Genomic DNA, 27963 nt, shown 5'->3' with positions numbered 1-27963 from the left:
AGATTTTATTACATGTTTATTTAATTCAGGATAGATTTGCGAAGTTCAATTGAAAAATAATCCTAGTCAAACCCATCCATAATCTGATAACATTAGGTCAAAATTCGTAATAAATGATCAATTGTTATGAACATAGACACAAAACAGCACAGAACGGACAGTAAAGCACCGGTACACTCAACAAAGTCAAGTTTATGAAAGAAAGATATATGGACCTCTGGCAAAAAGACTAAGAAATGATGTCAAGTGCTTCGAAAATAGTAAGCCCATCCTGCCCCACATATTGCAATCTAGGTTTCACGGGATACACGCTAGACATTAGGCCTATAGTGCACGATTTTAGTTACATGAAATGGACAAGCCAAGTTGCTGTGTGAAACCATGAGCTCAACTTTCTAATCTTTTTGTTTGTGTTCATATAGGTGTCGTTGTGAGTCATTACTGCTATGTTCGTTGATATTGTAATAAGATGTCTGATTTCATGTTTAATTACAATTGTACGTACTATTAGTCAACTTCTCATCCAATCTCCCTAACTCACTGAATCCAAATGTTTTTGCAAAACCACTAAACTTCGGTTTCGTGACATACTAAGAACGATGTCTGGTAATGAGAGAAAGTAATTCCTTAAGAAAACATACACACATGGAGTTGTTGTTGATGTAACTTTGATATTTTTTAGGTAAACTAGATCTCGGCAGTGTCGTAAATTAGATAATATGAACACACTAATCGTCTTTATGGTCATATGCTACGGTTCGGTACAACATCTAAAGGTCAAGAAATTGGATCTTTGGAGTGTAACGTTATCATTGATGTGCTCCGTGGTCGACATCACTCTGTCTACATTTACTTTCTTTCAACAGTACTGGTTTGGCCGCCCGAATCAACTAACCACTTCCGATAATGTCCGGGTAAACATGTATCCGGTTGTTGCCTCACAAAAGTCTTTCTCAAGAGTTGCCGGGCAAAATATTTCAGCGGATAGACATACCGAAGAAGGGAAAATCATAAGCAAACAGAAGCCTTTCACGCCGTTCCTGAAGGGGTTTAACGTTATATCCACAGCTAAATCAAGGTAATTAAGTTGTTTAACGTTTATTTAGTTTTGTAAACATGTCAATTTTTACCTTTTCTGGGTTTTTTTTCCTATTTTCTCATCAACAAGGTACTCTATGGCACTGCTTACAATCAACCATTATAAGATAATTAAAACAGCCTCGTAATAAATAATTAAAACAGTTTTTGATTATGTTAGAGCCATAAAGTGATATTTTATTTTTCAAGGAGAACTTTCCATCACCATATACCTGTGAAATCTGCTTTCGACGGAAATTATCTAGAGGGCCTTGATGATATATCGTATTTCCTAAAACTTTTGTTTCTTTCTAATGCGAATCGTTTCATCCTTGGGTTCTACAATCATTTTCAAATAATCAAATAATGTCACTGCGTACTCATTTCCTTCGGGTTCGCTCTTCGTGGGAATGGAAAGAATCCACCATCCATCGTTAAAGGACAAATCGTGAATGTCAGCATTGAAACGTATGATGCTAATGGCCAGCACCGCACGGAGGGCGGTGACTTCTTCTTTGCTGTTATGGCGAATAAAAAATCGCAAAAGTCGACTGCAGGAAGAGTAATCGACCATAACAATGGTTCATACAGTGTTCAGTTTTATGCTGGCTGGGCAGGACAAGCCAGTATCGTGATAACATTGGTTCATCCGCGTGAAGCTGTCAACTGGATAGAAACTGTATATCGACCGAAGGAACGATGCATCGAGTGGAACGCGTCATTCAAGAATGAAAATATCACCGACGAAAGCACATGTTTTGTGTTTAGAGGCTCGACTGTCAAGGAAAATGTGTATACGGAAATGAAAATGCATTAGGGGAAACAGAATTTGTATGTGACAGTCCGAAGCATTTATTATGTAATGACATTGAAACGGTAAAATCCGATGTTGTGACACTGGCAAAATATGCAAAGGAATCCTTTCTGATGAAGAGGAGTTCCTATTTCAAAGGTAAGAGAACCATGACAATATTCAGCATATTGAGCAATGCGATTTTGAGAAATCAAACAAAAACACTCCAAAGATTAAGCAGATTTCTGGCGCGCATATTTCGCTTTATAGACCTGAGGCTTAAATGAACATATGTAAGAGGGTGGGTAAATAGGGAAATGTGTATACAGGTACATTTGTGTATTTAGGATGTAATGGGGTGGTGGATGGCCAGTTCAGTCGGTCAGTTCATCAATAGATAATGTGGTCGGTGGTCATGTATATTGTATGATAGACAGACCGATATTAGGTAGGTAGGTAGATAAAGGAGGGCCAGTAGGTTAGTCCGTCCAGGAAATCCAGAGACCCTCTCAAATAGCCCCAGTATTTTTTTTGAAGATTTTACCTTGATCAGTAGTAGGCCTTTACTCAAATGAAAATGTCAGTCTAAACGAATAAAAAGAAGAAGTGGGAAAATTTGAAGACAGCGTGATGGCGTGATGAGTCGATCTTTTAACTCGGTGCTGCTGCGCAATTCATCACGCGAATACAACGTCCAAACCTATGTAATAGCCCCTCAATATCTGACTGCCTCAATAATTGTTAACTTTGTATTCTGTCTTTTCACTGGAATAGTAAGCATATCCAAACCTCATCTATCTTTAATTTGTTATTAATTAGTTAATCGGGTTATTGAAATTAATGAAATAATGAAATTTTTAATGCATGTGTTATATTATTTAGTTTTTTCAATTGTTCATAAATGCACAATTGTAAAACAATATTAGTATTTTAACAAGTTAATTAGCAAAGACATAAAGACATTAAACACTTCTGGAATGGCAAGAACGGCTTCTTTCTCTTCGATATGAACATAAAACGAAAGACATTGCCCCAACATTTCTTTAGAATTGATGTGCAACAGGCGAAGCACAGCAAAAAGCCATAAAAATCCGCCTTGTTTATTCGAGACATTTTCGTTTTATTCCTATTTTCAACTTGTACTTACTCTCACTCTGCAGGCCTTACCTGATGACCAAATTGGCCGGCAGCCCCTTGAAAATCAAAATAACAGGTAATATTTATGGTACACTTGTGTTACTTTTTTGTTGATATAGCTGCAAGGACAACATACACCTACAGCAGTCATAGTAAATTTTGATACCACTCCTAATATTTTAAACTTTAATCATTATTAAAAGGTTACAACTACGGTCACAACTGACCCATAGTCTTCATCATTATTACCTTTACAAACAACAAAAAGAACCACTCAGCATCAATATGTCACTTTTACATTTCAAGACCAAAGCCTGGGGACAAATTTGCACGTCTTCTACCAGGAGGCTTAGTACCCTGTGGACCAGATCTTCAAATACCGATATCAGATGGTGTCTGGGAGGACGGCGAGAAGTGGACTTCTCTCATCTGCATGGCACGTCACTGGAATCCTGACCAAATGATACGGTGTGCTCGCGGCAAAAGTTTCGTGATAATAGGGGACTCAACGACCAGACAGTGGCATACTGCCATAACAAACGAGTTACAGCTGGAACTCAAAGGGAGCGACCTTCGCCAATACTCTCAGGGAATCACCCAAAACATCAGTACCATATTTTATTACCATGCAGTGGCAATCAGGAGTGTCAAGATGGGTTTTTGGAAGCAACATTTTGAGAGTGACGAAATTGACAATATTAAAGACACCCAATGTAACTCTGTGATTGTGTTAAGCATCTCCTATCATTTCGCATCCTGGGCAAAGGCTTCATATGAAGAGCGACTCTTCAGAGTACGTCTTGCAATTATTCGTCTCAGGAATCGCTGTCCAGACATTATCGTCGTTGTCAAAAGTTCTCACCCAAGAGATTATAGGGGAATGGAGGCATAGATTCACAGTAGTGACTGGACGCTCTACGACATGAACAGAAAGATGAGAGAGTCATTTTGGGGTCTTGGCGTGAATTTTATCGATGTGTATGATATGTCATTAGCTCACGTTGCTGAAAATTCTGTCCACATGCCAGTTGACACAGTAATTCGCCAACAATAGACTTGCTGTTTTCATACATATGTCCAAATTTCTCGTGATAAAAGAAGTTACATAAGTAAGGAATTTTATCTCCTGCAAACGTAGTCTGGTTCCCTGACCCATTTCCCCGGTAGAGGGCGTGAGGAAATATAGGGTCAGGTACCGGAAAATGTAAACATGGACGCTATTGGGTTAAAATAAAACAAGGTGTGATTGGATGAAAGTAACACTTGTAACTTTTCTTGGGTTTCGCACTTTCAGGCTCACTTGACACCAACTTCTTGTTTCTACCACAAAGCCGTGGAGGTAGAAAGAAAGACTATTTACCTCCATGATTTAGCACCTGTGATTTAGCACACCTCTTGATACATTAAGAACGTCGACATGATGCCTGGCATTTTTCACGAAATTCGGACACCATTCTATCCATCGAAATCAATCGTCGTTCACAGTTCCAACAAAGTTTGCTTTCAATTAGCTGGGATATCGCAACAGTACTTGTGGCGTGTATCGAACGTGCTCGGGTCATTGGGGTCACGCCACAGTCGACCTCAATGACCCTAGCGCGTTCGATACACGCCAAAAGTACTGTTGCGATATCACAGCAAGCCTTCAATCACCTCTATTTCCCCGTACTTCTTGATTAATCCTTTCAGTTTATGTTTCCCGTCTCGTGTGCCAATGTTTTTGGTTCGGATACCAGTGTTCGAACATAATTCTGATCCAGTCGAATTTTGACCGGCGTTTTCATGGTAGTAGCCATATTTGTTGTAGCATGTTCTGTCGCAGGCGGCAGAAGTTGCAACTGAAAAGTGACCTTAGGGCAGCGCTGCCCTTAGGGCAGTTCAGAGGGGAGTAGACATGTGCACAACATCCAATGACGTCACTGAGGAACTGTATGCCTGCCCTGAGGGCAGCTCAGATATTGCTGCCCTCAGGGCAGATTGGCAGATAGGATAGGAAATGTATGTCTACCCTAAGGGCAGCTCTAATAAATTGCTGCCCTCAGGGCAGATCGGTAGATATACACTTTGTAATACTTTAAGGATAGGAAATGTATATCTGCCCTAAGGGCAGCTCTAATATATTGCTACCCTTAGGGCAGATACTGGTAGATGTACACTATGCAAAACTTATTGCTGCTCTCAGTCCAGATTGGTAGATTACACTTTAAGGATAGGATATATAAATATGTCTGCCCTGAGGGCAGCTCAGATATATTGCTGCCCTGAGGGCAGCAATATGCCCTCAGGGCAGACATACATTTCCTATCCTGAAAGTATTGCATAATTGTATATCTATCAATCTGCCCTGAGGGCAGACATACATTTCCTATACTACCTACCAATCTGCCCCGAGGGCAGCAATATATCTGAGCTGCCCTCAGGGCAGACACACATTTGCTATCCCATCTACCAATCTGCCCTGAGGGCAACAATATATCTGAGCTGTCCTCAGGGCAGACATACATTTCCTATCCTATCTGCCAATCTGCCCTGAGGGCAGCAATATATCTGAGCTGTCCTCAGGGCAGATATACAGTTCATCAGTGACGTCATTGAATGTTGTGCACATGTTTCCTCCACTCTGAGCTGCCCTCAGGGCAGCGCTGCCCTCAGGTCATTTTTCAGTTGCAACTTCTGCCGCCTGCAGGTGACTAACCTCTGCCATCTTGAACAAAATTCTGTTCAAGATGGCTACCCGGTACCTGACCTATATTTCCCCACGCCTTCTACCGGGGAAAATTGGTCAGGGAACCGGACTACTGCAAACGTTCATACAGCGCCACCTGAGGCAGGGGTCAAAAGGTCATCGTGTAAGCTTGTCCTATCCTCTTTTGCCCTGAGACGGTCCTCCAGGCAAGACTGCCATTTCGGCAGCTGACCTCATCTGAACTTTAACAACGGTAACCGTACTCGCTTATTATCTGATGTCCCTAAAAATGTTCCTCAAGTGACAACATATAAGGAGAAAGTAATGCTTTGTTGGGTGGGGAGGACGCTGTTTAGAAATATGTTTATGAAGTACAGGAAGTTTTTAGGGTCACACTATGCGCTTCCTCCAGACTAGCAGATTCCATTTCACATTGCTAACAATTATTTTTGCTATCTTTGCATGCCACGCATTGTGATTCCATATGATTGACTATGCTTTTTCAGAGAGAATTTTTCCCTCCAAAAGGGTTTTTTAATCTCTGTTTTTTAGAGCAAGTCTCTCTTTGGTTTGTGTTTATAGCCACAGTAGGAAATACAGGTTCTCAATGCGAGTTTTGTTCCTTGTTTCCCAAGGTAGAAATAAGAAGAGGGGGGTCAACCAGACTCGTTTCCCAAGGAAGTAATACGAAGAGGGGGTCAACAAGACTCGTTTGTAGATATATTACAGAACGTAATTTACAGACTTTACAATTGTTACAGCTTTACCTCTATTGCTGCAATAAAACAGAAGGTGGTAGCGTAGCCAAGCACAGTATACAAGTAGGATGGCTAAGTTATTGCTAGTTAGACATTGGTGCTGTGCTAGTATAAATTTGGCATACATCTGTGAAACATGCATGAGTCACAGTTCATTTGCCAGTTTCTCAACACAGCACGGGTCAACGTAGCAATCAAGACAAGTCACTGTTCGCAGGGGCTGCAGTGACGTGGACTTTCTCCGTGTGGTGCCGACACAAGGTGTGTCTTGTGGCGTGTTTGGGCCCCACAAGATTGGGGCAAGATTAAATGAGTTACCTATGTAGGTGAATTCTTTGTTAGACTGTTAATTGGTCACCCATTTTGTGGCCCACTTTATGTATTTCACAGTTATGAGCATGTTAATCATTGTAAGGAAATTTGTTTGTGTGTCAGTTTATTGGTCACCAATTTTGTGACCTGATTGATGTATCTCACCTTTACAACAGTTACTTTAATTTTATCACAAGTGTAAGTAGATAAGTTATTGTAAGGTCACACGTTTTGTACTATGTTTGCGTGTCATCAATTAGTGGCCTGTTTGATGTATTTTACAGTTACAGTTTCTCATTAAATGGTCACCGATTTGGTGGCCCATTTCAACCACAAAGACATGAGTTGGGTATTCCTTAATTTTGCCGTTATTGTAGCTGGCCAGGGCACAGCATCACTACCATTGATGTGGGGGCCTTGACCAGCACTGGCAGCGTTTGCAGGGGATAAATATGTTTTAAGCGTTTGAAGGTCCTTTTGTCTCACAATTGACAACGCAGAGCAAATAACTGTGTTCCGGTCGGCAACAGCTTTGTTTCCGGATAAAGCAACGACTGCTGCGCTGTACAGCAGAAGTACCAATTGTTTCTCGCTGACGTAGGATATTTTCATTGTAATCCGAGAAAAACTCGGATGGGTATGTGAACGAAAACTAGTCATTTAAAAGAGGTGTCATTGAATTAATCAGTAACATTGAAAAGTGAAATTAAAATCGAAAATCGAATGAATCGTTTATTGTTTTGGGCCAATGGTTACAAAGACATCGTACATTCCATGTGTTCTTGATTTAACGACCAGTCTTGTACTTGTAATTTTCCAGAACCCTCTCTTTCGAATGATTTCTCACTGTGAAAATGTGACTCATTTATCTTTAATTCAATCCTAAACCTGCATAATATGTAAAAATGGAACATCATTCCAAAAGAGTTTGTATCGAGAAGAAGCATATCATTGTGTCACACGAGTAGTCGTCATTTTTGGAAACTTCAAGGAATTTTATGTTGAGCTTAAAAATCTACCAATATTTAGTTCAGATATCGCTATTAAAATACAGTATTTGTAGAAGACTGAATGACGATTTTATTCGAATTAGTGCAAATAGTCTTGGTGAACGATTCATCTTTAGTATTCCTGTTTTACGGAAGCATGCTCCCTTGACAATGAAAATTTGCTTAAACTTTGAGGAAACTTTAATTTTAAAAAACATTTTCTTTTAAAATGAGGAATAAAAAAGTGGGAAAAATTTGGATTTTCGCAAGATGATGGAAACCTTATTTAATCCACAAGCCTTTAAATGAGTCCACGCAAGTTGTCGACAAAGTATTCTAATTGATATGTTTGGGATCAGAATACCTGCCCCTTCTGCCTCATGTGCGCTGAGATTAAACTGTAGAAACGCATATACTACAACGCTGCGCTCGTTTATTGGTTTACGTGAATGAACTTAATAAAGTAAGTCTTGACACTAATAACTGGTTTTGGCTTGCGTTTGTCTGAACTGTTTACCCAGCAGTTATCAGGTTAAAAAAGCAACACTTTTCCATGACATCAAAAAAGCTAGCATTGATTTTCGAGATGGTAAGTTTATTTCGTGAACTCCTAATTTAACGCCTCTCTTTTTGGTGCTTGCCCGGGGTGCTTTTGTCGAGGCATTTAGAGTGTGAGTGAATAGAGTTTTCACCATTTTGTTTGGTGAAAATTGAAAAGTCAATTTTCCATCCAGGGTCAACAACGAGTGCGGCAGCCATTTTGGATTTCAAACATCGGTTCACTATTCTCAAAGATCTAAATTTCGCATGATGACCAATTAACTTTAATGGTAAACTATAACAGACATTTGGTTAAGATTTTGCCGAAAATTGTAGATTTTTCCCTTTTTAAAAACGTCCAATGCTCAATTCCTTCTGTAGTTGTTCATATTTATGCAAAGTGTATTAAAGTATGCTAATTAACCAATCTTGAGTCATCATCAATGTTTATCGGCCTAAAATTGTACATTACGTAAGAGCCGGCGGGTAAAACTAAGCTTATATATATTTGAGAGACGGGAACGACGAGAGAATGGAAGCGTAATATGTTGATAAATAGTGCTAAGATGCTAGGGGAGCCCTCTCGCGGCGTTCTCAAACCAACGTTGAACGAGGAATGACATGTTTTCAATTAATTCCGAGCATATACCATCGTCTATGATCTTCAGTGTTATTTTCTTCTTTCACTTTAACGCACAATGTACTGTTCCTTGTCGGGTCATATTTTGAATATGAGAGATATTTGGAGAAAGCTGACATCGAACTCTGTATAAACCATACTTCAGAGACATTCTGTTTAATCAGTTAATAGCATCTTTCGCTCTCGATAAAACCGTCCACTCTTGTGAAGTGGAACGTTTATCCCGCCAATGAAACAGTGACCTCATGGTTGTCACTTCTTCACATCATGTGGTTATCGGTAGGTCTATCGAACAAGTTGAGAATCGATGCATTTGGATGAAGATTATTACTGTAATTTTTCTCAATCGACGGTAAAAATGGATCGATGAAAGACTCAATTCACTCATATGACTGTGAGAAAACTTAGACAGCTTGTTATGGATTCAAGATTGTCCGACAATTGTAACAATCGATGTACACAGCTGCACCAGTTCAAATCGCTCTCCCCCCCCCCCCCCCCATTACATGTTAATTGTATCAACCATATACCTTTCCGGAGTGGATGGAACACAATCAAGTTAATCTGGATTAAATCGATTGAGATAATTCTCCATTGACAAGTCTTGTCCACTGATACTGTAGTGGATTATTTTAGATTGCATGTCGGAGAAACGCTGGGCACACTAATCTGTGTGATTCGATGAAAATCAAATGTGGCACTAATAAGAACCAATGTATTTCTGACCAGAGTGCCATAGTGCGTTAGCTTCATCTAGCTTACAGTCAACTTCGCTTTGTGAGAAACTTTGATAAATATAAACACAACCTCTGTAAACAGAGCCGACAAACTGTAACCAGTGTTACCCAATCTCTCTCGATCATTTTCTCGCCGTAGTGCTCCTGTAATATCCTTGTCTTCCATAGAGACATGCTCTCAAGCAATTACGTCGAGTAATAGACAACCCGAAATAAACTCCGACTCGATGACAAGGCTAAGGCCGAGGCTCTCGTTGCCGGTAATAGATAGTCGCCAGGACACACTGTTCCCGCCAGTAGCTTTAAGATCGGAAATACTACAATAACACTGGTTTCATCCGTTAGCGACGTGGACGGAATCTTTATCACAATATTCTAGAAGTACTTACACCACTTGAATCAGAATCTACTGTCATCTCCCCGACATGCGCTGTCAAAGACTTTACATCGAGTATTCAAAGGTAGCAACATTCGTGAAAAACTTAAATAACCTTTAGGGCCGTTGATAATTTAGACATGTGCACTCTAACGCAACTAATTGTGTTTGCCCTAAGCCCTCCCCTCATCTCCTAAACGAAAGTTCGGAAGTGCAAAAATCCAACCTAGCCTCATTCTGTATCAGCATGCCTACATTTATAAGTACCGTCGCTATAAAATTGCATCAAATTGTAACAATGCGGTAACACACCGATCGAATCTTTTTAATTTGGCGAATAAGATCATATCTGCAACTCTTTCCTTTTTCTAACACAGTGTCTGCCGTTTAATTGTATGTCCTTCTTTGTCTTTGTGCTTTCTTACATTTGGTGCGATTTTTGCGCACGGTAATCGAAATACAGCCAACCCTCCCAACACCCCTACACAGAAATTGCGTTTAACGTGTGCGTCTTTTAATTTTCAAGGCCCCATACTTCCTGGTATTCTTGTTGAGATTTATCAGTTTTAATAAAGAGCCGTATCTACTGTATTCTGCATAGCCGGAATAATAACTGTAATTTATAGACAAACGTGCCTGCGTACATCTCTCTCTCTCTCTCTCTCTCTCTCTCTCTCTCTCTCTCTCTCTCTCTCTCTCTCTCTCTCTCTCTCTCCCCTAAACACACTGTGCGTTCGTTAAGTTTTATGGGCTATACACGCAGCGCGGTCAACTCTTTTGGTTTCACTGCAAAGCTTCCACATGACGAGGTAGACAGACATTCACCGAATCACGTATGTTTTATGGCTTGATGTTTGAAATAGCTATCATTAGTATAAAAATAAAATACCCATACCGCTACTGAAAAAAATAACTGTAATCACAACTTAGGCAACAAGGAAGAATATTTTCCATGCAATTTTATTAAAATAGAATTGTGAGATTTAATGACCGTACAATATATAGACACAAACAAATTTGACATTGGCGAATTGGTGCATTTAGGAAGGAGCCACAACATGATCTTCGCCACCCATGTCGCAAGCAGTCTATGATAACAGTACCTATGTAAAGGTAGATTTACTATCAATCTAGCTGTCATGGTGAGCTTACCGTCCTCACTTCATTGATGAACTCACAAGAGGACATACATACATACATACATACATACATACATACATACATACATACATACATACATACATACATACATACATACATACGTACATACGTACATACGTACATACATACGTACGTACGTACGTACGTACGTACGTACGTACATACTTACGTACGTACGTACATACTTACGTATGTACGTACATACATATGTTCAATGTACGCGTTCTTTGTTAAAGCCTGATGTAAAATATTGTCGATGCAAGAAACTATCACGTATACATTACAATAAGTATAGCAAGAGCATCATTCATACTTACCCCACTACCATTATTATACTGTCATATTTATCGTTTTAGCATACCTCAATTATGGCTTGCAATCACGTCGACTAATTACTAATTACCTGGAAATTCGATTTCATATTTACAGTCAATTTCGCCCAGTGTAAAGATTTACCTCTGCAGGCGTTTCTTGCATTATTAAGAATGAAGGTGTCGCCAAAATTATGCGAATCTGTGACGCCAGACGGTCATTTCTCTGATCATGATCTATTTACAATCATATACGCTCGGAGTGGAGCTTTCAGTCAACAGAGAAAGAAGTATGGCTTGGCAATTAAGGAAAATTACAAAAAGACATGAAATATAGGCACATTATTTTGTTTCTTAAGACACATGGTATGTTACTCTTATACATTCAACTCAAAAGCCCGGTGCTTAAACGATCGTTAAGATACACTCATAAGGCAGTAGTTTCGACACCGACAAACCGCCGTGTTGACACATCCTTACCAAATACATTACCTCAATGACAGTTTCTACTTAAGTTAAAATGGCTCGAATAATTTGTAATTTGAACGGTCTCATATATATATATATATATATATATATATATATATATATATATATATATATATATATATATATATATATATATATATATATATATATATATATATATATATAGAGTCTGTCTCTGTTTCCTTTTTAAAGCGTCTAGCATCCGATCTGGATGTGATAGTGTTTGCCAGGTGCGAAAGTTAGAATCTTGTTAAGGTTGATCTTGTTTTTAGGTACATGAGTTAAAAATACGAGCGGGAACATAAAAAAATCCCTTAGAGGGCCAGTTTTAATAAGTCAACCACATGTTTTGTTCTACTCCTTAAAGCATGTTAAGATACACAGTTCTCAGTTTTTCACTCAGTCTATGCTTTTGCTGACTGCATGCTTATTGTAACTAGTGAATTCTGGTCCACAGTTAAATCCAAATGTAAACAATGATACACTTAGAGATGTTGTGTTGAGGAGCTAAATAGTTAGTCTTTTAGCATGCCTTAGGTATTAGAACAAGAGCTTGCAGTTTACATAAAAAAAAACAAAGTACTGGCTCTTTTTTAACCAGCTTTGATTTTTTTATCGATTGTTAACTTGAGAAAAAAATACCAAGTTTTGGCTATCACACTATCCAAACTAGACTCGTCTCAGCAAAACATCCAGCAGGCCTGTATTTTTGCCGCAACTACTCTAAATGTCGTCGTTCTCGGTCAAGGAGAATTTTCTCATGCCGGGTTAGGCTTTAAGAGTGTGCCTATTTAATATTATCTAAAGGAATCCCTCGTAAACAAAATTCGACCATTTTGGACGTGACTGAACAGTGTTTGCCATTCACGCGTTCAATATCAGATAAAAAGCGTTATGATCTGATTTAATTTACTATGTCCCCTCAGACGCTGTGAGCTGGGTGACGGCACATCGGCATTAACTGAGGATATTTGTTCCTAAATCCTCCTTTCGTCATTCGAGTCGTAGTCGTCCATTTTTGCAAGGACTAAATACTCTCATTATTTACTTTTAAACTGGTCTGTCCCACAAAAATTCTCATCAGCCATCAGTACCCATCTGCCCAGTGCTGTATCAACGTCCGACTCAAATTACATTTAGGGTTCAAGAGTTTTATCAGCTCTTGAACTTCAGATATTTCCTTTGTGTACATACTCGAATGGAACGCTTGTTTCCGATTAATTTTTTCAGAGTTCTTATTGTCGCACTTTGTAAAGTGCTTCGCCTAAGGTATCAATTCATTAAATATAGATTGACCGAAAGAGTACTCAACTGACGTCATACATATGGGACGTTTTCCTTTCTAGTACCGAACAGGGCGGTAGCGGAGGAAACCCGTCAAAAATTAGCTGTTAATTTTACTTTGTGTCATTAATCACTTGAAGGCAGCTGTACGACTTGCAGCGTGAAGTGAAATGTGTTTCCTTTTCTGAGCCAGGTCGATAAGGGATCGCTGGAAAATACTGGGAGAAAATTCACCATATGTACGTTGATGCAAAGACCAGCTGCTTTCAGAATCGATTTGTGCATTCATCAGTAAACATACCAGGTTGTTGATATGTCTTTGCTATAGTCTGTTGCTAGTGTCGTAACATTTGACGCTTTACTCTGCTTTTAGTTCTAGCCTTCGTTTTCATCTCAACAAGACTGAGTCCGACAGTGCGGCGGGAGTTGATACCTCCGTGCCTGCGATACGGTCATCATCGACGGATTATACGAACGTCTGCAGTGTTTTTGATAAACAAACCTATCGGGCGACCTTTCGATCCCGGCTGTGTCCACCGCTGCGCGTGACATGCATGGCGTTGTTTCGCACACAAGTCTTCCAATTGGATTGCCGTGATTGATGTCGGAGAGCCCTCTACAAGGATTAGACGGCCTGTTGGTGACGTCAACGGAACTGCTTCGACAAAAACATGTTATAATTACAATCATGGCCACAAGGAAGACTACCGCACCGGCAGTTATACCGACGATATCCACCGTCCTCAGTGCCACAACAAAGCCAGTGTCTTCTTTTGCTAACTCTTCTGAAACAAAGATGTAAGATTTTGACTTTTTAATGGCAGACATGACTCGGAAGATATAAAATAATGTAACATACAATAGTGTGTGTACGTTTGCACATACAGCGAAGCTTTAAGGAAACGCACCTGTTTGATAAAAGCACATGCGCAGATCTTCATCGCTACCATCGGGGCAGTGCACGTATCGACGGTCGCACTTCAGCGAACTGTCGATGCACATACCTAAACTTGTATTTTCACATTGAAAACAGTCGCCATCTGAAAGGAAAAGGAAAATGCAAAAGTCATAAAGAGTCTAATTTTTCTACATATTTATCTACTATCTATCAATGTATTTGTCCATCCAGTTACGCACTATTATAAATGATCTCTCTATAAATATAAAACGAAACTGTACAAAACCGGGTGATCCTCATTGGAGCGCGGAGTGGAGTGCAGATAGAAGAAACTTGGTTGATTTCAACAAATATTATAGTATCTAACATATTATTTATCGAATTTCAACACCCCCTAGAATTATGGTACAATGGTACGTCGCAAAGGCATATATCCTGAGGGTATACGTAGTCTGATGATTGCTACCTGCATAAGGAGATAGAATAACTTTGTACTTTGAAGTAATTTGTGGTATCATTCATATATATATATATATATATATATATATATATATATATATATATATATATATATATATATATATAAAATTATATAATATTTATATAATGTGTGTAAATATATCAAAATGTTATTTGTATAGATAAATAATAATAACAGCAATAATGGTGAAATAACGAGGATTAGGATTTTTATATTTATTATTATCATTATTATCATTATCATTATTATTGTTGTTGTAGTTGTTGTTGTTGTTGTTGTTGTTGCTGCTGCTGCTGCTGTATTGTTGTAATTCAAGTCATTACCAAAATATTTCTGGAATACAACATAGGATATACGAAATTCCATGAAGCCCCTGTCCTTTCTGGTGGTACGACCAAGCCACACTGTAAATGAGTTTTCCGATGTGTATAGGCTTGACGGCAATGTCGTGCCGTCGTTGTCGTCACCGCACACTCCAGGGTGTTGTGTCATCTCCTTGCCGCCGATCGCAAGTGGGCCGTCGTAGATCATAAGCCAGGTGTCGTCGCACATGGCTGGGTTGGAGGCGTGCAGGTTGAACTCGGTGAACGTCAGAGACAAGTGCATTCGCGACGGAACCGCCACAGTAGCAATACAGTGTACCGTTTGACCTCTGTCAAGCCTGAATCGGATCTCGCCCTCGATGCTGTCGATAATTTTCGGTTCTTGATTGCACTCGTCCTCTAAACGCACTGTATGTACAAGAGGAAAAAATCAAAGCTTCGTTACCAATTACGTTTGCGGTACTTTCTGGTTTTTTGCTACAAAATAAAAGTACATCTCTTGCACTACATAACAAAGATGTCGAAATGTTCATTGTTCAAAGTTATCATAATGTGCGGTTGTACAACGTGTATCTGTGTAATGTCTTATTATCGTGACAATTGGATTTTAGTCCGGACGGGAATTCATTTGTCAACACAAACATTGTCTTCTGTACACAATGCAATACGTTGGCGAGGTTGAGACTTCGTAGATTTTAACATACGTTAAGGAAGGAGAATAGATACTTGTTTTATTTTTAAGCTTATAATTGTTTCTTTTTATGATGAAAGAGTAATTTCTTGTTTAGAAATAGCGTGACCGCATCCCCTCTCTATCATGACGTCATATGTTTGTACCAATTACTGACTAGAGATAGTTCACCTGTGAATGACGTCAAACGCATAAAAATCTACTATGTCCTCCAAATCTGTATTTTTATTTAAAAAACCTTGTTTTAATGCATATTTCATAAAGGATTAATATCTTAAAAGCCTGCTCCAACAATCTTGTACCGGGGCATACATATATCCTTAATGTTTTTAAACCCACTTTGGAATATTTACAATCCCTACCACGGGCAATGATGTCGAGAGGTTAGAAACGGTAAGCGATAAGGAAACATGTCGACCTATATCGTGCAATATCTGAGGCTGTGGATGTAACGAAGAATGTCACTGAACAAAGTTATGAGAAAACCTCGTAAAGCCGGTTCTCGCAGAACGAGGTACGGTTCAGTTGGAGTGGAGGTCAGATGAATGGCGCCATTTTCTAGACGACCGAGTCTCCTGCCGATTTTAGATTTCAGAAGAACATCAAATGCGTTACATGAAACGTTAGCACATTAAATTGAAAAACGCCCTGTAATGAAATTAGTTGCCGTTGCCCAGTATTCACACATTTCCTCGTTTCTCACATGTTTTGAGGGAAATCTATGTGATAACTAACTCAGGGATATTTATATCCTCAAGTGTGTATGCAATAAATGTTCCCTCCTAAATAAACTTTACAGCAAGGAGGTTAAACGTTCGCTGCTTAATTCGTTCTGGCTGATTGGATTATCTACTTCTGCTCGATAAATTATCGTGTTTTTTTTCAGTCATGTGATCGCAATAAAATGAAATGTCAATGTGCAAAGCATGACTGCAGCAGACGTTTTCGTGTTAGAAAAAATGCCAGCCGTGGCCAAACTTACCGCGCCAAAGAAGGAGGGTGGTTTGAGTAACCAGACGATTCTTTTTATTTGCTTCTTTCTTTAGCCTGTAAAATCTATCCTATATGTGGTGTTGTATTTTTTCTTGTATCATATTAAACTCCTGTGCTCATAATGCCCCCCTCTCTCTCTCTCTCTCTCTCTCTCTCTCTCTCTCTCTCTCTCTCTCTCTCTCTCACGTATTTTGGTTTTTGCCCTCGACAGTTGAAGGGACAAAAGCTGTACAACTATATATGTATATATATATATATATATATATATATATATATATATATATATATATATATATATATATATATATATATATATATATATATATATATATATATATATAAGAAACTGTAGGAATTCAGGTGATCCCCAGTGGAGCGTGGAATGGGGTGAAGATAGAAGAAACTTGGGTTGAAACACACTACCACACCTGGAACCTAACAACCAGGTGTGGTAGTGTGTTTCAACCCAAGTTTCTTCTAAGTGGAACATTTGGCACCATTGCGACATTTTTTATAGGACTGGAACAAAAACCCAATTTGAACAAATAGATCAAACATACCGTTATATTAAACAAAAGTTACAGATTATAGAGAGTTGACGAATAGAAGACGGCTGCGGACTTCAATGTAATTAATGGCTTGTTTCGATGCCGCAAGTTGTGACGTAAATCATGTTTGTGTGCCTGTCTCTAAAATTCAAATCTTGCCTGTATATTACGTTGGGAGTATGGATGTAGTATACCAGGTATCGAAAAGAGATTATTAATTTGACATTTCTCGGTATGAAATCCAGAGCAGAATGAATGCTTTTTCTTGTCAGCAAACAATTTAACAGATTCATCCATTTGACATTATATTTTAATGGGGCATTATATGATACATTTCTTGACAAAAGATACTCCTATGATATTTACATATGTAGAATAGCGACGCTAACGCTTTCTTAACTGATTTCAATGTCGTCCTGAAAGGGAGAGTTAACTTTCGTTCGACAATCGTTTGATCAATCGTGTATAAATTGATGAGGACTTCTGGTGCCCGGCATCTTTAAACATACTGAAAACGATATCTTCAGGGTTGGAAGGCAATACAGATACAGAGATACTGTCGACATCATATCTAGCAGACACAAAAACATGTATGCAAATGAGTAACTATATTCTCTTTTAAAGTGCAAAGCTCATCAGGGTACAATGTAGCGGATTCATACTCGACATTTAATATATAATATATCGACATTACTTTTGAACTCATATTTGACTATTAACAGATGTTTACTTTTTTTCTCCACATCACAAGCCGTAAAAAGGAGGCAGGTTTATCATGTTCGAGATATAGAGACACTGTGACAACAGATCAGTTTCCATAATAAACGCGAGAATAAGGCAAGATATACAGAATCAGACATCTTTTTCCTGACTACACGATAAAAGTTGTTGCCCTTAATTATCTAATGATATCCTGATCCTAAGGATGTAATGTAAGAGGGGATGTCGAAGTAAAGTCTCGCAACAGCACAGAAAACAGTGATACGCTTTGTGACGTGGTTATGAACGTATTCGCATTGCATATCACATGCCACCTTCGCGGTTTAACTGTTCATCGATCATAAAGTAAACGCAGATTTGAAGGCGAAATACTCACGGGTCGCCTATAGGGATCTCTCTCTCTCTCTCTCTCTCTCTCTCTCTCTCTCTCTCTCTCTCTCTCTCTCTCTCCGCTGAAGGGCATCTGTAAACTTTGATATATAGATACATACATAGATACATATGTGCACACATACATATATAAGTAAATATGTACATATACATGTTTATACATATATATATATATATATATATATATATATATATATATATATATATATATATATATATATATATATATATATATATATATATATATATATAATATAATATATATATAAATCACATGCAGACAGTGTCATAGAGATGTGAATAACGTCATAATGAAAATTCGAACTGTAAACCAAAATAGATATCAGTACAATTTAACATTCACTTTGACTCAGTGCATGGGTTTTGCCGCTTAATTTATTTTTAGTGAAAGTAAAACATTGTTTTAAAGCACTTATCAAAATCAGCAAACTGTGTCAAAAGGCAATGATTCAAATTTATTATACTGTGACAAAAAATATTGCTTGCGAAGTCATGGTCTGTCTCATATGTCATTTGTAATTCATTTAATCCATACTATCTTTGAGCGCCACATTGAATACAGTCCCTTCGGAATGAGATAATATTCCTGTGTGCTGAGAACATCTGTACTCAATGTAATAAAATCTTACATGGTAAAACGTTCAACATCAGTGCGCCGTAATATGGCTATATGGGGCATATTGGGACTTTTGGCCTAGTTTGAATATACAACAAGTCTATACGGACATGACTGTTTCTATTCAGTATGTGAATGAAATAAACTTCCAATTTATGGGAAAAGTGGACTTTCTTGAACTCAAACTTGCTGCCAAGGTATGGGAGAAAATGTTTCCCATACTATTATTTAATATGAAGGTACTAATCGGTTTCTATATGAAAAGACAAATTTCAGTTGTTTACAGACGACGCAAAATCAAGTCTATAACCTTTGCAGACATTAATCGACACAGTTCGATTCCAAAGATCCCAAAGGTGACGTCTTATTATCCTGAAAATTATTGTAAATATATTGCCATGTTTATAAATTGACGTCAGCGAATTAAAGTTGTAGGAAATATCACTTGAAAAGACGTAATCATTTGTAAACTATCGAAAAGGTCAATCAAAAGAAAATTCGTTTTCCCCAACGCAATCCGTTTTCTTCGGCACCAAAGTTAAAAGATAATAGACTGTCAAAGGGACGTCAGTCAAAGGGAAATTTGTTTTCAATCAAATTTCTTTCACTCGCTGTCCGAAAGATAATGAAATCTTTTCAGCATCGTGTGAAAATGCATCTTCATCATTGAATGATGAGGCGAGGATGTGATTTTTCGTTGACTATACGTGCTTAAATTAATTTAATGATAATTGGTTGATTCGAAAAATCTGTCTCAGATGAAATTCAACTCAATATGTACTGTGCGCATATCTAAATGACTACTTGCTCTAGTAGTGTTATGTGATTTTTGAGTATTATTTCGCTGTGACTATACATAACCTGTCATGACGGACTGACGTTATGTGACGTTTCTCGCTGCTGGAATATTTTACGTTAAAGGCCAGGGACTTGATCCCCGGGATCAAGTTTGTTCTAGTCTGTCAGAGGATTATGGAGTGTCAGAGCCTTTTATTTTCCGTTGAAATTGTAATCTGATGAGAAGATTTCCTTGCAAGACAGTCTGACTCAAACACTGGCCTTTAAAGGTAATATGTGCCTGGAAACAGAAGATTGTAAGCCTTTGCTCTCATCTTCATGAGAATTCAACGTGCAAAGTTTTAGAATAGAAATATTACCAAAAATTTACCAATATTTGTAATTCATAATGGCCGCTATATCCTGTACAGATTCATAGCCCCTATAGAGTTTTCTAAGGTCTATCGTAGATTTTGCTGGTAAATCATAAATTTTTGAATTTCATGAAATCGAAACGGCGAAAATTATATCCACTCCTCAGACTTAAAAAAACAAATAAACTCCAAAACCGGAAAAGCATAGCAATTTAAATTTTAATAAGTCCTGGAGGTGCATTCTCGTTGTAAACGAACTCGGGTAACAAACGGCTTTTGAAGGTAGCGCGAAAAGCTGTATTGTGCCCTTTTGTGTTTATTTTTGTGGGTTGTTGCTTTTGTATTAAAGGAGTTTGCATTGGTAAAAGTTGCCTGAAACTTTAAGTCCTGAAGGTCACATACAGGGATCGAGGTCCAATCAGATGAATGATAGGGTACCGTGCAGTTGAGACTCGTTTCAAGACAAAAGGACAAATAATCCTTTAGAGCTATTAAATCTCTTCCTGGCTGCAATGATTGGCACCGGATAAGATAAATTCAAAAAATAAGGATGCGTATATATAATTCAGAGCCAGCAAGGATATAACTTCTCTACTTTACTAGTAATCTCTGATTGTAACTGGGAGTTACGTCCACCTTGGCAGTTTCTTGTAAACCGATAGCTCCTATTACAAATGGAATCATCATGCACGTGCGGTTTCTTTTTCACTTTTTGGGCGACAAATTGGCGGGCAAACATTGTGCTTAAAATCACGATACTTCGCGAAATGATGTTGATACTACATTATGATTTCATCTTTGTTTTAATTATTCAGACAAAATGTTGACAAGAACAGACAATGTGCGGCAGCCTGACAAACGAACTGAAAACAGCGAGATACCTGCGGCATATCTGCAAGTAGGATCACAATTTAATATACTTAAGTGTTATCAAACCACATTGAGTTTGCAGTTTTCAACATGATGCGCCCACTAGTGCTGACTTTCATCACTAATAAGAGAGTCTGAATTGGATAATCGATAATCCAAGATTCTCAAAAAAGTCACGCACATACTGGAGGTTGTGGCTAAGTAAGGCTTGATTAAGTTACAGCCAACATACAAACTTCAGTTCCATTCAACTTCTTCCGATGATTGTATGATATAACAATTTTGTTCCGGATTTTTATCACGTAATTCTTTTTTCTTCTAAATCGACAGCAACCGTCCTCCAGAGCAATATGCAAATAAGCAACATACATGCCAACGACAATTTTTCTCAAACAAAATTGATCACTTTTTATGTCAAACACGGCATAACCTGTAGGAGGTTAAGATTTCGATGCGCTTGACACGACGCGGAGAAGCCGAAACCCAGTCAATTGATATTCTAGCCGCGGCTTATAACATATTTTACAATAAATTTTCCCAGGGACTCTTGCCGCCTTCCATTGAGGTCTCTGTGTACATTGCATTCCCTGTACATTTGCTGTTTTGCAAATGATGTATGATTAAAACTGTACCGTGAATCATGATAACCTGCAGTGGAAAGTAGAGTTTTGCGAGAAGACAGTAAGCTGCAGTGTATCTAATATTTCATATTTAAACCGACGAAAAGGGTAGGCAGCACAAAAATGATTAATATTCGTCTTGTAATCTACTTTCACAAAGGAACATGGCGGATTACTAGGAATTGGGTTTTCACGACAAGTTTGAAATCGTGAGAAGATTTTCAATCTCTCCCGACGTATTATCGGCAAGGTATTAGAGTAATTGTAACCGTTACAAGTTAAACAAGAACCAATCGCATAAAGATATAAGCGGCTGAAGATTCTTAGTTTTCCCTTCGCTTCGGGCGGAAATTGTGAGATCTTCGCGTATCTTCGAGTCTTAAGAGATCACGCTACTACGCATGCGAGATGCTAAGAAGAAAGGTCACGCCGCGCCAAGATGAAAGTGATAGCAGAAAACCGTTTCGTTTCGAGAGTGTTATTCAAAGGTTTCATATACTCCAGCTACAGTGAAATCATAAATAGTTAATCGTTTCTAGATCTGCGAGACTTTCCTTCGTGACCGAGAAAGAATCGGATTACTGTCCGGAGAGAAAAGGGAAGGCTATCACGGATCTGTCGACTGGCGCATCCACTCACATAGTAACTGAGCATGTCAAAACAGTGTGCTCTTTTTGCAAACAACGTAAGACAGTGTATTGTGCATTTGTGTAAATTAGGTGTCTGATGCACTTCCTGAGCCCTGATAAATATATCTTGAAGAAATAGTTATAATGCTCTTGGTTGTAGATACAGTTTTTATATTCCTATGTAGGTCAAATAAGGGAAAAGTGATGTGGTATGACGGGCACTTTGGATTTTTGTAAATAAGAAATCTTCTATGATATAAGCTTATCAAAAACCATTGCTTATACCACAAATGCGATAAATAATCAGATTGCTTGCATAAAATGTTAAACTCCTCTGTACATTATTCAGACATCTTTCACCAGCGACAATTTTGTCCCCATTACCCGCTTTTACATCGATGCAAGTTATGCACTGTTTCACCTCTCAGATTTGTATGACTTTTAGTTTGTCATTCTCGGACTTTCTTAAAATACAGAATGAAAACATATCTTTAGTGTTTTTTGTTGAAGGTTAAATGACGTTATTTTTCAAATGAAATACATAGAATGAGTGAAACGCTATGGCGGTCAAATTGGATTTGTGCAAATGAGGAATATTTCTATGTCAATAAAATATATTCAAAAATATTGTTGGACAACAGATTAGATAAATAACCACATAACTTGAATAAAGTGTTACCTTTATTGTATGTATGTCTGTATGTCTGTATGTCTGTCTGTCTGTATGTATGTATGTATGTATGTATGTATGTATGTATGTATGTATGTATGTATGTATGTATGTATGTATGTATGTATGTATGTATGTATGTATGTATGTATGTATGTATGTATGTATGTATGTATGTATGTATGTATGTATGCATGCATGCATGCATGCATGCATGTATGTATGTATGTATGTATGTATGTATGTATGTATGTATGGATGGATGGATGGATGGATGGATGGATGGATGGATGGATGGATGGATGGCTGGATGGAGTAATGGATGGATGGATGAATAGATTGATGGCTGGAGTAATGGATGGATGGATGGATGGATGGAAGGATGGGTGGGCGGGTGGATGGATGGATGGATGTGAAAATTTTGGTCTATATATGATAAATGTAATGTTAGAACATTACTATCTGGCCATGTATCAATTCTCTTGCATTCTATCTATGCATTTATTGAAATTGCTCTGTGCCGTGAAGGCGCACTCTGTTTTGCACAGCTTCTTGTTGTCTCTCTAAATTTACGAAAGGCCAATAAGAAGATTCATAACCACTTAAGCATCGCGAGTGATAAACGATCTCTTGAAGTCTACAGACAGTATCTTGGTTAAGCAAAATCAGTCGTTGAAGTGTTTTACATAATCCATGTGTGTCTTGCAAACCAATCTGTTATGTTAACCAAATCAATGTGGTGAGATCGGGATCTGAAAAATATTTCGAGCGGAAGAGTTTTTGTCGTTTGACAGCATAATCGAAAGAACATTGGAATATTCCGTATGTGTTACCATAGCAATCAAATCTTATGAAGAGAAAATGTAGCAATAGAAATAATCAATAATGAAAGAGAATCACTTTCTTTTTTCAAACAAGTATGAAAATGTATTTGAAGTTCTTCTTCAGCTAAGTCAACTTGAAGATTTTGAAAAATTAAGCCTTAAAAGAGATTGCAGCGAAAATTTCCCTACAGATCACACAAATCACGTTGCATGTTTACAAGGACAGCGGACGACACTTGTAGGTTCCTTAAATTGTTTGTATTCAGGCACACAAACCATCATTCAAATTGACACCTAAGAGGACTCGCCTCTAAGAGATTAAAGCAGATCACGTGAATGTTAATTTCCAAACACAATTTAAGCAATCAAGCCATTTAGTCATTGTGAGCGTTTAACGTGTAAGATTCAGTGGAATTTCCCATGTGAAAATGTGAGAATAACAGTGTAATAATTGCTTAACTGCTCAACGATGCCTCGGTTTCTTACAACACAATTAGCGCATGCGTAGATATATTTGAATCTATCGAAGATGGCGAAAATGGATGATATGCGTGCGTTGGGTTTAGCTTTCTGTACTCCCCGGTCACTCGTTTCTCCATACAAAAGGGCAGCTATCATATTTCCGACATGTATCGTCTAGCTGAGAGAATACAAGGCCGCGCCACGATACAGTGAAGCGTAAAATTCGTATTCTACGAAAATGAAGATAAATGGGTGGATGGTTGAATTCGAAGCACGTTTCCGGGGAATCCAATCAGATGAGTAAACAACAGAAACAAACAAATTTAACACGGATGGGAAAGTATAAACACAGCGCTATTAACGCCGTCTTTATTTCTCAGACGGGGGTTTTACCTGTTCAAATATCACTCAATCTACTCGTTCACCCAGGAGCGAGAGTGGAGGCTTTCCAGTCTTTGGGCTAACTTCGACCTTCATAGGCCAACCAACTACCGTACGTTACAACGTTTCGTTATATCAAATAAGATTGTTATTTTGCCATTGCGGGGAAAAGCAAATTGTTAGAGCAACGTCACCTTGGCTGCGGAATTGTCAATCTTAATAATATTATATAGGGCTCAGCCCTTGGTGTCGCGCCAGGGGTTAAGATTGGCAATGTTATTTGTATTGATTCATGATAAAATGTAATTAATTGTTACTTCATAAACGTTTATATGACAACTATGCCCAGTTTCCCTCTGATGAAAGCAGTTCACGTACGTACACGACGTCAAACCCTGCAGCAGAGCAGGTATAGATTTTCTGTAACGTGTAAAAATTTTGGACAAAAATTGGCAATTTGTACAATGATAACAGCCTATTGCGTTAAACAAGGGACGTATTATGCAATCATTATCATTGCAATGGTAACCGCACTGCCCACCTTCCACTTGCAAGCTGAAAACACGGTCCCTCGTGCTGAAAACTACAGCGTTCCGTCTAAAAACTGGCAATTTTTGAATCTAATTATTGACACAGGGGGCGCTTTTCTAAAATTAAATCCCAGCATTCTTTGCGTATGCCCCCGTTCATATGCACGACAGTTTTCTCCCTTTATCTACATAAACGATATTTTGTATCGGCGACAAGGTGCATAATAACATTTACTGGCTAATAAAAGAGGTATATTTTATAAATGGCATGTTATATAATTGTAATTTGTTTCGTATTTGTTTATTTACGAGTACTCAAAAAAAACAAAACATGGCGGCGCCCATGAAAGAAGGGTACACTTCCGGTTACTCGCATAGTATATTATGAATAAGCGCATGCGTAGTCAGTAAGCCGCTGGCGCGACTATTATCAAGATGGTTGTCCTAGAGCTGTTTAACTCAGGTAGAATGGGCCTTGGGGACAGATATTCGGACTCTCAAGCTTTTACAATACTCCTTTGGTCTACCACTTGTGGGCAATCATTTCAAATCTCACGAAGACAATAAAGTTTTCACGTGCTTATATTTTTGAAATTAAAAATTTAATTTTTCCTTATAGAGCTAATACAGGGGGTGGTGGCCATTTTGAATTTCAGGTGTCGTTAAGTATTGGATAATTTGTTTGTCTAGTGACAAATTTGGCCGGGTCAACCTGATTTTTCCATTTGATTGTGAGAGGGAATGGTTAAAAGTTTCTTTAGTTTCAGCAAAAGTCTCCGTCTTACATTCTCACTTTTTGGGCAACAATAAAGAGATCGTCTGTCCCGGAAGGAGACAGACACCAACCATAGTAGTATGAATGAAAAACACAGCAAAATCCATACATTAAAACGTCTTTAGATACTCTGCACAGAAAAAAATTGTACCAATCCCATACTCGAATAATCAATTGAAAATCGACCGTTTCAATGGACAAATCATCATTGTAAATAATCACTCTTACTTTTTGGAGAGTCAAAATTCTCTATAGTAGAGCAAACGACGGAAAGACAAGGGATGGAATTCCGTGGGTTTAATCTTGCCATGGAAGTATAATTCCTTTCGGGGAAACTATCGCTAAAGGCCGGAGTTGAGTTACAGAGAAGTAAACAAAATACGTCATGATGTCCTTCGATCTGAGAAAGCCCGAGGGAGAGAAGTTTTGCACGTATCAAATTTTCCCAGGGATGATGCTGCTGCTCTCCTAGATCAGAAAATAGCAGTTTTACGATCAAAATTCATCGCCGAGCCAAGGAAGAGAAAGAAAAAGTACTTAGTGGTAGCATTACCTTTTATGTCGTTTTAAAAGGGGTTAAGATGGATACTTTGATTTTAATGCGAATAATTTTCCTGTGTTGAGTTAGCCTTCCAAATGTCAACGATGAATTTATTGAAAAGGGAAAATACGATTCCTCACAATTGATCGTAGGACCTAAAGTGATTCTGACGTTTGTAGTAGCTTGCGAGATTTAATCTTCGTTCCCTGAAAAGCTACAAATAAGCAATATTTAAGTAATACAGACAAATATATACTGCAACATAAACGGTCAGAATTAATCTCTAACCTCCGTCATGAAACAAATATTACGTATTATACTATAAGGCCCTAAATGCGGTGATCTATTACGTTGTCATACACAACTGGAAAACGATAATGGAATTATTCCCTTGAAAATGTCAGGGAGTGGTTGGTGGGTTGCAGTGGAAGGGTGGGCATAGGTAGATACGGGAAGGTAGGTATGGGTACTATTACGTAGGTAGCTAGGTGGGTAGGTAGGTAGGTACGGGTAGGTAGGTTGGTAGGTAGGTAAGTAGATACGTAGGTACGGGTAGGTAGGTAGGTCGTCGGTCGATCGCTAAGTAGATAGGTAGGTGAAAAGTTGGATGAGTTGTAGGTACTAGGTAAGTTGTTGCTTTAAGGATGAAAATTTTACACGTTTCGCAAAGTTATTCATGGAAGGGATAATATATTTGTGTTGGCGATACATTTTGAGACATGATATTCTGTGTGTTCGTAAATGGCAGATCACGCAAATGAAGATTTACACTCAAAGTATCTGAATGTATAGTTCATTTAATACGTTTTACTTTAGGAGTGCTATGGTGCGTGCATCGTTTACTGAATGACTTCAAGATGAAATCGAAACGACGTTCAGTTTGTTCCAACCGTGCTAGAATCTGTGAACGCGGATGGTTTTGTTGATCTTTGCCGTAGAGGTCGAACGATTCAAACCACTCCTAATATCCTATAGCTGATAACAGGCTAAATTCAAATAGTAATTAGAATGACCTGTCCCTCAAAGTTGTCGGCCGCAAACTATCTCGGCCCCGTCGTCTAGGGGGAATGAAACAGGCAAACATAATGAGATGGTTGCGGTTTATCACATTTTACTAATTCTTATTCTGAGCAAACCTTTCTCAGAAGAATGATAAAAAAGGGAGATGCCCGTGCACATATTTATGCAGACAGTATTTTATTGGTCTGACTACCAACTCAAATAAATCAGGATGTTTGCATAGGACAAACGTGAGACAATTTTCTAGTATCTAGACAGCATATTACTTCGTCTGAAATTTATCTCCATACATTTAATGGGTATTTTGCGAGTCCCTGAAAGTCTATTGAGGTTTTAATTCCCACACCCTGAAGTCGTCATTGCAGAGATTAATGATACCTCAAACAATGACAATTCTCGAGGAACGTAAAGTTCATTGTCGGGGGCTTCCTCGTTTCTTGCAACAGGAGAGTTAATATTTTGAACCTTAACATTTGCCTAGCAGGACATAGTTATGTAGACATGTAAATTACGGTCGTT

At 38.3% G+C, this 27963-nt stretch overlaps 2 protein-coding genes across 2 annotated transcripts in view; one reads left to right on the top strand and one right to left on the bottom strand.

The window, feature by feature from the left end:
* The first annotated feature begins 920 nt into the window (after window positions 1–920).
* Window positions 921–3899, top strand: LOC139148581 (NXPE family member 3-like). Its single transcript, XM_070720066.1, has 2 exons — window positions 921–1078; window positions 3314–3899. The coding sequence occupies exons 1-2, from the start codon at window positions 921–923 to the stop codon at window positions 3897–3899; spliced, it is 744 nt and encodes a 247-aa protein (XP_070576167.1).
* Window positions 3900–12181: 8282 nt separating this feature from the next.
* LOC139148228 (uncharacterized) overlaps window positions 12182–27963 on the bottom strand; it is a 27312-nt gene continuing 11530 nt past the window's right edge. The window contains exons 2-4 of the mRNA XM_070719541.1: window positions 14993–15400; window positions 14199–14330; window positions 12182–14075 (exon numbers count right to left, since the gene is read on the bottom strand). Of these exons, the coding sequence (XP_070575642.1) occupies window positions 13684–14075; window positions 14199–14330; window positions 14993–15400 (932 nt within the window). The 3' untranslated portion in view covers window positions 12182–13683. The remainder of the gene's footprint in view (window positions 14076–14198; window positions 14331–14992; window positions 15401–27963) is intronic.

Source organism: Ptychodera flava, chromosome 13 (genome assembly GCF_041260155.1).
Source record: "Ptychodera flava strain L36383 chromosome 13, AS_Pfla_20210202, whole genome shotgun sequence".
Classification (NCBI taxonomy): Eukaryota; Metazoa; Hemichordata; class Enteropneusta; family Ptychoderidae; genus Ptychodera; species Ptychodera flava.
This window is presented reverse-complemented; position numbering and strand designations above follow the sequence as displayed.

What these genes read in the sequence shown, in the direction of transcription:
- LOC139148581 (XM_070720066.1), top strand. Translation starts at nt 921, where the DNA reads ATGTATCCGGTTGTTGCCTCACAAAAGTCTTTCTCAAGAGTTGCCGGG. An exon ending in ATATCCACAGCTAAATCAAG is followed by an intron (nt 1,079 to 3,313) that starts GTAATTAAGTTG and finishes TTACATTTCAAG; the next exon opens with ACCAAAGCCTGGGGACAAAT.